Raw genomic sequence first — 13,591 nt, forward strand, 5'->3', positions numbered from 1 at the left:
ACTTGAGAATCAATATTTAACATATATAACACTCAAAAGAAAAGCGAGGTGGAGTACAGTTCAGACCTCATCAGATGTACTGCTGTAGAGCTCTACCAGAGCTGCAACTAGCAGCACAGGGGAAAAAAATCCTGCTTATGCCAGAGGAAAAAGCTCCAGCTTTTCATTCCAGCTGAGTAGCAAACTCCAGGTTTTAGTTTCCCCAGAGAGCTGTGCACAACAATCCTAGCTCTGAGATGGGCTGGGACACTGTAGATCAGCAAGCACCTGGTGCCAATCAGGGAAGCAAAATCCTTCCTCTTGGATGTTATTGACCTTTCTGCAAGCCATTGGTGGTGTATGTAGCAGTGGATGAGAATGCAGAGGAAGCTTGTACTTCACTGTGTGGTTGAATGAAGTATTTGGAAAGACCCATGTGCAAATTATGCACATGACTTCAGCACAGTAGCTGATATAAAGCTATGTGGCTGCTTTCATGGGGTTGTAATATAATTGACTTTTCTTTTTTTAATAGGAAGCTAATTAGCAACAAAAAAAGGAAGAATGATCTGTGACTGCACTGACTCTATGACTTGGACCAGACCAGATCACCAGATATGAACAGAACTTAAATATCTGGAACAACAGGTAAGTGAGGCACATGAAAAAAAAGCAAGTGCTTCTGCAGAGTGTCTAAGCGACAGATAAGAGATAGAGTTCTCACCTCCTGCTCTCCATTGGTAAGAAACATCAGAATTTAGGAGTGGGATTTAGCATGTATCTATGCCAAATCAGCAAATACAGGGCATTTACAAGGAGCAAATCCAACCCTCAAAGACAAAATCTAGATTATTAGGTTTTGAGCCATACCATTCTTCAGATATTTGACTTAGTTCTCTTACCTTGGATGACATGATGCTTTTGACCTCCTCATCAGTAGCTTGTGTAACAGTGATGTCAGGATTGCTGCAGCTTATCACTCGGCTCTGCAGGAGTTTATTTCCAACAGACATTGCAGAAGTGCGTCCAAAGGTGTAGTAACGAGATTCTGTTGGAATGGCACTGCTGCCTCCACCTGCCACAGCAAGAAGTTTGAATTAAGACTATAGGACATAGACATGAGAAATAAATGAGGTTCAAGTCAGTTTTGCTCAGTGATGTTGTAACATCAGCATTTTGAAAAGAATAAAGCTCCTAAAAAACCCACTACAAACTGATTCATTAACAATCTAGACAGGCACTGAATGAAAAGTTACAAATATTACCCCCATCAACAGCTCACTGGGAAGCTCACTGCAGAAGTAGTACCAAAAGCTTAATAGGACTAACTAAGTAGCAGCACTATTACAATGGTTCTTTCTTGCTGTCAGCTCTTTTTAACTTGCTGTAGGTTAAGACAATATTCACAGGCCTGATCACAAAACACCACCTTCAACATATGATTTAATACCATGTTTGAAGTATCCAAGGAGGCAGGGAGCACTGCAATCAAGAATTTCACTAAACGATATCTAGTTTTCAGTTTCACCACAGACCTTATTTTTCCAAGCCAAAGAATTCCCAAGTGTATGTGAGTTCACAGATTTTAGCATATACCAACATCAGTCGAAATGACCATCAAGGTGCATCTAAATTAATATGCAAAGGAGAAAAAGGCCTACATATCTTTAGCTCCCACAGCACAGCTGCTTGTGGTAAGTCATTTAACATACATCAATCAATTAAATTAATCCTATAGGCTTTAGGATAATGATTGCAACAGTATAACAGAATGCTTGAGTTGGAATGGCTCAGTGAAGGCCATCTAGTCCATCCCCCCTGCTCAAGTAGGATATCCTTGAGTCAGCTACCTGGGACTACAACTAGGCAGCTTTCTACTATCTTCAAGGTGACAGTCTTGGGCAACCTCTCTTGCCAACATGTACCAGCATTCACTCACACACAGAGAAAAGTGTTTCCTCGTGTTCTCTCTGTTTCAGTGTGTACCCATTGCCTCTGATCTTGTCACTAGGTGCCACTGGAAACAGCCAGCCTCTGTCTTTGCACTCTCCCTTCAGCTTTTTGTGCACACTGAAGATCTCCCCTGAGGTTTCTTTTCTCCAAGCTGAAGAGCCCAGTTCTCTGAGCCTTTCTTTGTTGAAGAGATGTTACAGAACCTTTGTCATTTTTGGGGCCCTTGGCTCATCTCTGTCCAAAACGTTCATGTCTCTCTTGTACTGGGGAATTCAGAGGTGGAGAGCCCACTCCAGGCATGGCCTCACCATGATTGAGAAGAGGAGAAGGATCAGCTGTCTAAACCTGCTGGTCATACAGCATTTTATCCTCCAATGACATCCTTAATGAAAAGGACATATTTGGTGAGCTTGGCACTGTATCACTTAGCAGTAGGTTACTTAGCATGGAAAGCAATTTATTGATGTACAGGTCAGCAAAAAAATTGGCTTCTTGGGGCCATTTTAACTCATAAAAAATTCTTCTAGAAAAGGTTTCAGTTTAGATGACCTCTCTTGCATCCATCCTCACAAAGCTACAACATTGGTTTTAGCTACAGAAACCTCACACCTCAACCTTTCATCTTAAATTAATAACTGAAGGATGAAGATTATGAGGGGCAAGTCCACATTGCTCTTTGGAGCACTGACATTCCTGATGTAACTCTGAGAAGAATTGAACATCAGAACAGTGTAGTGCTTAAATGGTGTGCAGTCTGGGTCTGAGAAGTTGTGTTTGCTATCTTATAGGTCTGGGCCTTAAGTTCTTCTCTCAAAAGCACCACACTGAACAGCATGTATCAAGAAAAAAATAATTTTGCAACCCTTGCACCAACAATACCTGGTTTGACCACTTCTCTCTGTGGGTCTGGCAGACGAAATACATAGTACACATAAGATGCCAAAAGGCAGTTCCTTCCATGCTGATCCTTGCTCAGCTCTTTGCTGTTGTGGAGACTATTCACTATTGCAACCACAGACTCAAAGGCAAACTGTGAGAAGTTGGCTGTGAAACAAAGGCAATAATTAGAGTCAGCACTGAAGGCTAGAACATAAGTGAGGGCATTCTTGATATCAACAACTAATCTTTCAAGGTTCAATTCAGTCCTGAACAAATTTAGAGTTTTAGACAGTAATTGCTATGCCTGATCAGACCCAAAGTCTGCATAAGCCAAACAACACTCTTCAGCAGACCCACTGACTTTCAGCCTAATCATTTCTATTCTGTCACTTTGTGCTACATAAAAGCAGACTGTAACTGTTAATTACATTTCTAGCAGCCTTCACATATTTCCTATAAAACATCTTCTTGTAGAATACCAAGTCTCATTACTGTCCAGCAGCAGACAAATACAAGCTAGCAGGCTTTAGCACAAATACTGTAGTCAATGACAAGTGTTGATTATGTGAATGAGATAAGAAATTAAGTACACTACTGTCTGCAAGTATGCCATTCTTCTGGACTTAACATGTGTTACGGGCAACTGGCACCTCAGTAAAACAAAAATCAATCTTTGATGTTATATTCTCTGGTTGTGTGCTCATTCAACTCTATCTAGAGACATTTCGGCAGAGGATATGGTGCATATAGCAGTGTCAGTTGTAGGATAATGGTTTTTCTGGTGTTTTACTTGCAAAACAACTCAGTTCCAAAACAAAGTTGAACCACGGCCCACTTTCTGACTGATATTTTCAGATAAGTAAATTACTACAGTTTAATGTACCTTTCAACCAGACACTAAGAGTCTTATATGCAGGGGGAAAAGAGAAAAAGCATGAAGTCAGTTAAGCCTGGTTAAATTGTGCAGTGAAACTGTCTTGAGCAGCACAACTCTTTCTGAAGTGTGCTAACCTAAATACTAAATCCAAGCCTGAATATTTTAGCAACCATTTCCCCCACATTTCTAGGTTGCTTGCAAGGCCTCTTGAAGGCCATGAACCAGTAAATACCTGTCTGGCCAGCTATGACCATAGGCTGTACAGCCAGCTGGAAAAGCTTATCTAGTACCAAATGCAAAAATAAGACAAGAGGTTCAAGGCGTGAAGAATTCAAACAGATAATGCTGAGTTTCAATTCATGCTCTAGTGAAGCCTCTGTAATCTTCTGATCCATCACTCGAATGGGAAATGTCACTTGGCTTTCCAGAGAATGGCACAAGGTGAAGAATTTCTCCAGGTGGTTGTCCTGCAAATACAGTGCACTCACAGTTAACAAAGTCAATATATTTCAGGCTACTGCTAGCTAAGAAAAGCCTGATTGTGCCACCTCATGGGATGAAAGTAAAGATTTTCACCCTTCTGGCTTTCAGTAGCAGCTGTTCTCAGTGATCAACTTGTAAAGCAGCTGTCACAGTGTTTCGTTTGCTCCTATTCATCTGGTTCAAATACAGACTGTTATTGCCCTCACTAAACTGATTGCTTTATTTTATGAAAATACTTTTCTTTCTGTCTGATAAAACTCTGTCACATCATAGCTCTATAATCCCTCTGCCATTCACACCTGAGTTTCAGCTGCCTACAAGTCATGTGCCATATGAGTTATGCCCTACTTGTATTTAAAAAAAACATGCTGCAAAAGGGTGATGGACCTGCTTCAAACACAGGGCCTTCAGCTATTAGGACATGTTTACCTGGGATATGGATAGAATGGGATAAGGGGTAAAAGCCACTGAAAAGCAGCAGCAACCAAACAAAGCAAGTCTGTCTCAAACCAGCATCTCACTAAGACGGGTAAAGATCCAATTTCCTATGGCATTTAAATGACCAGATCATTGAGAATCATCCAGCACTAAGCTTGTGTCCTCAAACACATGACATTGACAAGTGAGCTGCTTAACACATACTGGTGGTACATAACCTGTCCATAGAGGTGGTGAGGTTCTTATGTCTTTGGAGATGTGGACACGTTGTCTGAACTAGCCTTGAAGAACAGAAGACACAGAGTACAGAAATTGGCACTGTGCCCTGCCACCACGTTTCAATCACAGCCTGAGCAGACTCCTGCTGAGAGGACACCAGGCTCCCTATTGCTCGATGTGACTTGCTGCCAAGAGTGCTCATTTGTTCACTGCTACCAATAGATTTAATTTCACCAAAGGATTTCATTCATGGAGCATATCAGCTTATTCCCATAGCTCCTGAGTTTGTTTTAAAAAAAAAAACTGTGTGTGCTTAAACACCTGTTTCATCAACCTGCTAAATTTTCCTGAGCATCTGAATCTTCTTTGAAATGAAACTACAGCTGTGTGTTACTTCTGATGCATTACCTGGGTGTGAACAGATGACACAGCTTGAACTTCAACAGTGAAAACGCCCTTGTGTCCTTCAACCCACTTTATAGGTGGTGTCTGAGATGGAATTTTCTGTGATGGAAAAAAATATGGGAATCATCTTCCTTTTAATGCTCAAACAGAAAGTCTCTTTACATGAGGTAATGTAGGATATTCCTGTTATTGGCTTGATTTTAGATACCTAGATTCAGTGCCACACAGAGGATGACAGATAAGAATCTCCTCATTGTCACAGAGGAGAAGCTGATACAGGTATCAGCTTGGATATCTGATATCAGCTTGGACAGAAGCTGATGCACTGAACAGGGAAATTTAGAGAATTTCAGCTGGATGTCTGGTATAGAACATGTAAATATCCATCTTCTGATGGGATATTGTTAAGGCTAAAATTCCCTGGTCAAAGCATTGCCAAAGGCATTCCATGGTGATGTGATGCAGTTTAAACCCTCTGGACAAGCTTCCTACATGCCATGTTTGTTGAGAGGGGACAGTTTTCTGGTCCACTAATACCAACTGATTCCATTTCTACTCTCCCTCCCACAAAACCACAGAAAAAAGGAACAAATTATCCTATGGAAGAAATTTAATCATTCTCTTGACACTCTCTAAACAAATGTATCTCTGATTAGACAATTCACAAGAATTTGCTTGCATAGCTAACCTCTAAAAAACTCTATAATGATATAAAATAATAACATCAATGACAATAATAACAACAACAACATTTTTCTCCAGACTTTCCCCTTTTAAAGAACAAAAAGGAGGCACTGCTTACCATCAGACAGCAATGTTAGTTTGTAAAACACTTATGCTGTTCTCCTACATTAGGAGAATACTATCTTTTAGTAATTTTGTTTGTTACCTCAGGAGAGTGAATTGAATAGTGTAAAGGCAGTTTATCCAACGCAACAGGAAGACTATAATGTCCAGTTTGAAGACGATCATTTAATAGAATTGGCAGCCACTGAAACAAATGAAGAGAAAACACAGCAATATTCCTGATGATATATGATCAGACCTATTTATTTAATTTGTTAGATACAGTCAACAAAACAACAAATGAGATATTGACCCAAACTTCTCTGCTCTAACCCATCCAACAGTAATTTCTTTGGATTTGAAATTCAAAGATAGCTGATAGCTACTGTAGAAAAATGTACAAGACTGCTTTACAAACCATCGCTTTTAAAGAAAACAAACACAGAGCTCTTCAAGTGTGACACACATTTTTCTAATAAATCCTAACAGAAGGATTTAGTGGAATCCACATTTTTATTTAAAAGTTCATGTATCTTGAATACACCAATTCTTGGTATTGAAGCAAATCAACAGCTGAAGTTTTGCTGGGATTAAATTTAACATCTCCCTTATGGTCACTACACCAGACTGACTTGTGATATCCCTGTACTGATATTTGGACACATTTAATTTTTTATTCAAGTCTGAAAGAGGCCGGGCATTTGAATGTCATAGGGCAGGAACATTTTGCATTTAGGTGAACAAGAACTTGAAAGTTAAGTCTTCGTCTATGTCAGATCTTTGTCCTGAACTAATTTATTTCTTAACAAGCCTACTGATATTGATGGGACTATAACTGTCCATAAAAGAAAGCCCATATGGAAGGATTCTCAGTACTGTGATTTAAAAACTGCAAAAGTCAACAAAGAAACAAACAAGCGAACAACCAAAAATGCACAAAACACAACAGCCACCCAAACTTCATAGCAAGAATATATGCAAAGCACTTGTATGGCTCCACAGATCAACTGCTGACCACAGTTCTAGGACATTTTCAAATCTGAAGCATCATCATGTTCATCATCACCTACATTCCTTTTATATTAAAATCTCTCCAGTTAAAAATACTGTTTAATAGAGAAAAAGTCAGAGAGACTATGCTACAACATGTATTTCTTAACCTAACACATTATAGTCTCAACATGAAGATAGAGAAGACAAGTGAACTACATTTTAGTTTTCAGAGTCTTTCTGGTTTTAAAGTTTTTACGTGGATAAAAGACAATTTAGAACAGAAATGAAGTGCCATGTAAAACCTAACTGCAAATATTATGCTAGCTATTACCTCATGTATGAACATGGTAACAGTAATAATTGTAATTACATATGCTTTAGGGATTTTGTCAATAAATAGACTCTAACAGAATTAGATTATGTGCTATAAAGCATTGTTGTGCCAAACATGTAGGTGCATATTTCAGTTGAATCAGGTGAATTAATGAAATTCAAAGGCAGTTAACACAGAAAATTATAGGTTGAGGGTCTAACACATCACAGGCGACACCTAGTTTCTGTGAATTCACACTAAGACCTTCCACTGTTTTTGATGCAATGACAAAATTCTTGACAAGCAGAGTCTGTTTGCATGGGATACACATAGACACACAGACACATGCACCCACACACACCCACTCTTATGTATCACATAGAACATACTGAATATCCTAGGAGGGTTTCAACAGATGCTCCTTGCTTTGGTTGGCAGCTGATGTGATAGAATGTGAACAGTAGATGGTGTTTCTCTGTGAGTTTTGCTGGCAGCTTAATTTTCACTTCTTCATAAAAGTCAGGGGATCTGTTTAAAAAAAAAAGCCAAGTATGTTCCCAGTGTAAATATAAGACTGAGCAAGAAGAAAATTTACCAGCTGGCTTTTAGATCCTATAGTTATTAAACCAGATAAACCCTGAAAACAGAGCCAAGTTAAACAAAGTTTACACACACACACACAGACATATACATATACATATACATATACATATACATATACATATACATACACATACACATACACATACACATACACATATACATTTTTCTGATTTTGAAATATTTTTATGAATTATGAATCTGGAAGTTATATTTATGAACAATCTACAGCTTTGAATCATAAACAGACAGAATCAGCTGGACAGTTTCAGCTTCCACCTATCTCTAGGTTTCAATCTCTGTTTTGAATTCTTCCATAAGTATTCTGCAAATACTAAATCCCAAGTTCTCATTCATGAGAATGTCCCTTCAGCTCCTTTGGATCTATGAATTCATTGAGGCGAATGATCTTAAAAGTTGTACTGCTTCCTGCTCCTGCTCCTTAGTCTTCCTAGTAGGAATATTCTCAATTACTAAAAAGCTTCAAACAAGAAAAGCAATGGTCACTTGCACAACCCTCACTTATGCAAATGACTGTAGCAATCCAAATTAGATATGATAAATTGCACAAAACATAAATGTTTAAAATGGCATTCCTTGATGAACTATGTAGGGTAACAAATGCATAAAGAGACCATGATTAATACTTCTCAAGTCATACAAATAGTAACAACACTTACTTGTTATGATATGTGATAGCTGTGTATATTTCTTGGACAAATTCTGGACCTGAAGATTTCCCAAAAATTACCTACATTAGGAAGAATAAAAAAGAAACTGCAATTAGGACTACAGCATTTATTTATTGTCATCTTGTGTAAATTTTAAGATAGTATCTGAAGACTTAAAATGATTCCTCAGTTTTATCTTAGCTTGTTGGGATAAATAATTTGTATCACCTTCCCCACACTCCATTCAGGGTAAAACACCAGGAAAATGGAGCAGAGTTATTTCTAGAGTCACTGACTACCTCACATCACATTCCTTAGTCAAGAACTGAAAACCTAGGAATCATAGGAAAAAAATTATTGTAAGCCACTTATATGTTGTCACACTGTCTTAATCTAAGCACTAAAAAATGAAATAAAAAGCATTCTTAGAAGTTTTGTTTTTCAGTTGTAGTCTGCTCATCCAGGGTGAGATACATCTCTCCTTACCTTAGAGGTCTGAAGTATCTTTAAAATCAGTGAAGAGAAATAGGCATTTCTGGTGCTACATTTGCTTTCCTAAGACACATGTCCATGGTATGGTCTTGAAATCAAGTAATTTAAAGGGAGCCCTGGGAGATGAGCTTAGACAAGAATCTCTGCACTGTGCAAGTATATTTATATGCATTGAGAGGAAGGCCACTTACAGTGGAGAGTGAAGGCAGATGAACTGTGTCTGTCCTAACCATTTGTCAAACCCCAATCATAACACAGGCAGAGTTTAAGAAAACCAACAATGCAGTATTGTGCAAAATAAGTGTTAGATTCATATGGCACAGCTCTAGCTCTAGAAGAAATGTGGCTTGCAAAATACTGCTGATGCTCTAATTTCAGGTCAACAGGTTATGTAGAGCAAGGCTGTGAAGTATATAGTAAACAATGTCAGCACAATGACAAAGGCTGGTTGGGTGACAGTCTTTGGTCCAACAGATTATTGGACTATAGTTTCCTCAAAGCAGTATTTCCACTCATTGTTTTCCTTCTCCAATACATAAAATCACAGAGTTTTGTCTCAATGTTATTCTCAAGTAGTCAACAACATTGTCTTGAAAATATATAAAAAAAAATGGGCTGACGCAGATATCTGGGTTAGAACACTTCAAATTGAACCTCTGAAGCTTGGTAAAGTTGAATTGAGGATCTTACAGTGAGAGATGTTGAATAACCTGAACACAGATAGGTCTGTCTGCTCTGCTAATAGTGTACACGTATGCCCTAACACACAGTGTGTTTCAAACATGGAAAGCTCTACCTATACTGTATGATTGTGCATCCATTCATGTTCAGGCAATGAAGATTCCAACTTCTACCTTTCAGCATAACACCTGAGCGCTTGTGTAAACATAGTGCATGCAGAGGAGTTACCCTGGGAAATTGGCTACATCATTCTTAAAAGGTCTCTGAAGCCTTGTGAATTTTACCCGTAGAAATTCCAGCATGATACTGATGTAATAATATGTCATTCTTCTGAAAATAGGGTAGAAAGATTTAGATAAGAGAGAGGAATATGCCTCTGGTTCCACTAGAATCACAGCCTTTTTAGTTGTGGGTGAGGAGTATGGCCCTACTTCAGGATGAATGAAAGCTTCTCAAGCTGCCAGTGTCAGACTTCCTAGACGCCCCATGAGAACCTGTGGTGGTGGGAAGTAAATAATGACTTGTGTCTTCAGAGGTTTCTTAGGAATGCATGTAAGCAAAAGACTGCTAAGACATCTCAGCATTTATTACCGGCATTGCACAGGATGGGTCTTCACCACACATAAATTGGATCTTGATGGTAATGTTCCTTGCAGAAGCCAGCCGGTTAGCAAAATTCAGCCTCTGAGGGTAAACATAGAGGAGATTCCTGGAAGAAAGATAAGGAAGAATAAAATGGGTAAATGGCAAGCATTCCTGTTTGAAAATTAAGTGCACAAATTAGAATCTTGCTCATTCCTCTCCCCATATTCCACATATATAGTATAATATTTATCAGAACTCAATTTCAGAAGTCCACGAAGAAAAGGTAATTTCTTGGTGTGACACACAGAATATCCTATGTTTAAGGTTTCACTTACACTAAGCTATGTTCTGTTACAAACAATTATCTTTGCTTGATGTAATGAAAAGCAGGAATCTCTCAAGAAAGCAGCTCCTCTCTAGATGTGAATAATAAGATTTTGGAAGGGGGAAAGAATCACTCAGAGGTGATAAAAACAAGGAAATCAACAACTGAAGTTCATATATTTGTAGCTTATAGCAAAAAAAAGGCATATATTTATAGGTTAGAAAACAAAAAAGCAATATCAATGAACCTGACAAATACAGGTCAAATACAAATAAGAAAAATTGAAATAATAATTCTATAAAAATTTGAAACTTATTCTTATTAGCAATAATACAAATAATGCTTTGAAATACAGCATACTTTGCTGTTTACTAGTTTTTGTACATGAACATATCACTAAACATAAAAAGCACCTTTAATTTCTGTGGGGAATATGGCAGCATAGGTCATCTTCTGATGTATAATTCCAATAGAAGAGTCAAAATATTAATAGAAAGATTTTTCTCTGGTGAACTTCATGGCAAATCTGAGATTTCAGGTAGATCTGAATTATGCACAGATTCTGGAATCATGATTATGTCTATCTACTGACTTGTTTTCCCAGTCTGATACAGGATTCTGACTGAGAATCACTTTATCCTCTGAGTGTAAGGAATAAGACTAGTGTTGGAGGAAACGTGTTGGTTTTCAGTGAGAAACAAGGAGGACTACTCCTGGGCTTTCATGATTTCTTTCACCTGTGGCAGTCAGAAGCTGCACCCAGAATTGCGCTGTCCTTATCACAGATATCTCCTCAGTACCACTGCCAGCTGCAAAAGTCAAGCAGCCTTGAAGAATATTATCATTAAGTCAGATAGTGCATCTTCAATTTATTGTATCCCAAGACCCAGAAAACTGGATTATTTTCCCGAATTCATTGTGTCACAACATGACAGCACTGTTCAATTACACAGTCCAAGGTACTCTTTTCAACCAACACGTGCTACATGGCACATGGCATGGCTCAGTAAAAACAACTAGTTTGTAACTTGCCTTTCCCTTCATTCAGAATGGTAGTTTTGCCTGTCACACTAATGCCCTCTCTTCCCTTACTATCTTATGTGCAAGTTTGCTTTGCCAAATTCTCTCCCAGGTGATGTTAAAGAAAGCTAAGTGAAAGAGCAAAATATATCGGTAACCTCTACTGAATTATACTTGGGAGACTGACATATTAAATGAAGGGCATTGTCAATACTACATCTGCCAGAAGTGAAGAAATACATGCTGCAGGGAAAGCTGAATAATACAGTCATTGCTTCATTAATCTGCAGCCTAGGACAAGATGTCACAAATCTATATAATACACCTGAGCACTGGATTTTACTTTTAGATGTGACTTGAGATGAAAGATATGTAAAAACAGAGAGAGCTCTCTGCTGACTACACAACCAAGGAAGCATTATTCCAGCAAGTACTTGACTGAAAAGCTAAAGCTTGTGCCATTTATGCTGAAGTAGTTTTAGGGATCTTGCTTACATGTGTATTAAAACAATCAGCACTGAGGAAGAAGAGAGGCAAATGCTGACTCTGGATATCCTGCAGAGATGAAAGTGATGGCTGATCTAAAGCAGGAAGGTGAGAAGATGATCAAAAGATGTTCCCTCAAACAGGCATGAACTGTAGACACATTGCTGACCACTGTCTTAGTGCTACTCCCTGCACTCTATCCATACAATCTGAAAGCTTGAGGGGAAGAAAAGACAAGGAGCATTTTCACCTGGCAGTTAGCAGGGGCATTGGGGCAGCAAATACTGCTGTCTTTTAAATAACAGAACAGCTAGGATGCCCATAAGGAAATGGTGTGCTCCAGAAGGCCTTGCTTCTCCCCCAAGGTTCTACACTGAGCAGAAATACTATAGCAACATGTCACAGTAAATACTGCTGGTCAGTGTGATTAAATTTCTCCCCTCACTCTCCCTGCAGAAAGAGCAGGACTGGACCTCCAAATACAGTCAGATCTGTAAACAAAAGACCAAAAAACAAAAGAGCTATTCAAAGGACAGCATGAGAATACAAAAGAACTCCCAGTATCACTGAGAATACAGTTCCAAATGCCAGTACAGTCCTGGGTGAGGCACAGATGCAGACAGCTTCTGTGAGTCACAGAATGACCCAGAAGAGTTATAAGAGACTATTTCAGAATCAGTTACCTGCTGGGGAAAGTAAGGGTCCTCCTAGCCTGGCACAGGACACCACGTGGCAATTCTCATGCAAATTTGCTGACTTCCCTACACTTTTATGGAATTTAGCACTGATTTAATCACTTCCCATGGGCAAAGCAATACAGAACTATCCTCTGTCAAAATAAACTCTATTCAGAGTTCCAAGTCTGTGACCATTCTTACTTAGTGTTTATTAATACTGCTTGTGCATATGTGCCCATAAAAGAATCCTTCTTTTTGCTAGATTACACCTCATGTGAGGTGTCAACAAGTGCATCTCAAACCTTTCATTAATATTAGGCATCTTCATTGATGACTGTGATGACAATTCCATACATAGCAAAACTCAACATATGTGCAGGTGGTCACTGCTGATAAAAAACCAGGAATGTTCTGTAAGTGAGGAGTGGTGGAATGAGTTAACATTGACATTTAAATTTTATGGTACTAGAAACAAAACTGATGCACCCATTATAATTTTCAATATTTGTTGATTCTTTCACAATTTTGGTGGGGAATCTTCAGGAAAAAATTGTTAAAAATTAAAAAGCACATCACAAATGCATAACCAAACATGGAAACCCACTGAAGTCAGCCATTGACTAGGAAAACAGCACAGTGACAGAACTTCAACATGTCACATTTAAGAGGATGTGTATTAATCATATATTCCATATTTTAGGAAGGATAATTTGGAAAATAGTTTGAATG

General features: G+C 38.5%; 1 protein-coding gene across 1 annotated transcript in view; it reads right to left on the reverse strand.

The window, feature by feature from the left end:
• Positions 1–13,591, reverse strand: part of DOCK8 (dedicator of cytokinesis 8) — an 86,395-nt gene that overhangs the window by 34,717 nt on the left and 38,087 nt on the right. Inside the window, exons 15-22 of the mRNA XM_062513722.1 lie at positions 10,361–10,478; positions 8,606–8,676; positions 7,715–7,853; positions 6,123–6,224; positions 5,237–5,332; positions 3,921–4,155; positions 2,812–2,976; positions 882–1,054 (exon numbers count right to left, since the gene is read on the reverse strand). Coding sequence (XP_062369706.1) covers positions 882–1,054; positions 2,812–2,976; positions 3,921–4,155; positions 5,237–5,332; positions 6,123–6,224; positions 7,715–7,853; positions 8,606–8,676; positions 10,361–10,478 — 1,099 coding nt within the window. The remainder of the gene's footprint in view (positions 1–881; positions 1,055–2,811; positions 2,977–3,920; positions 4,156–5,236; positions 5,333–6,122; positions 6,225–7,714; positions 7,854–8,605; positions 8,677–10,360; positions 10,479–13,591) is intronic.

The sequence above is a fragment of the Cinclus cinclus genome, chromosome Z (genome assembly GCF_963662255.1).
Source record: "Cinclus cinclus chromosome Z, bCinCin1.1, whole genome shotgun sequence".
Lineage (NCBI taxonomy): Eukaryota > Metazoa > Chordata > Aves > Passeriformes > Cinclidae > Cinclus > Cinclus cinclus.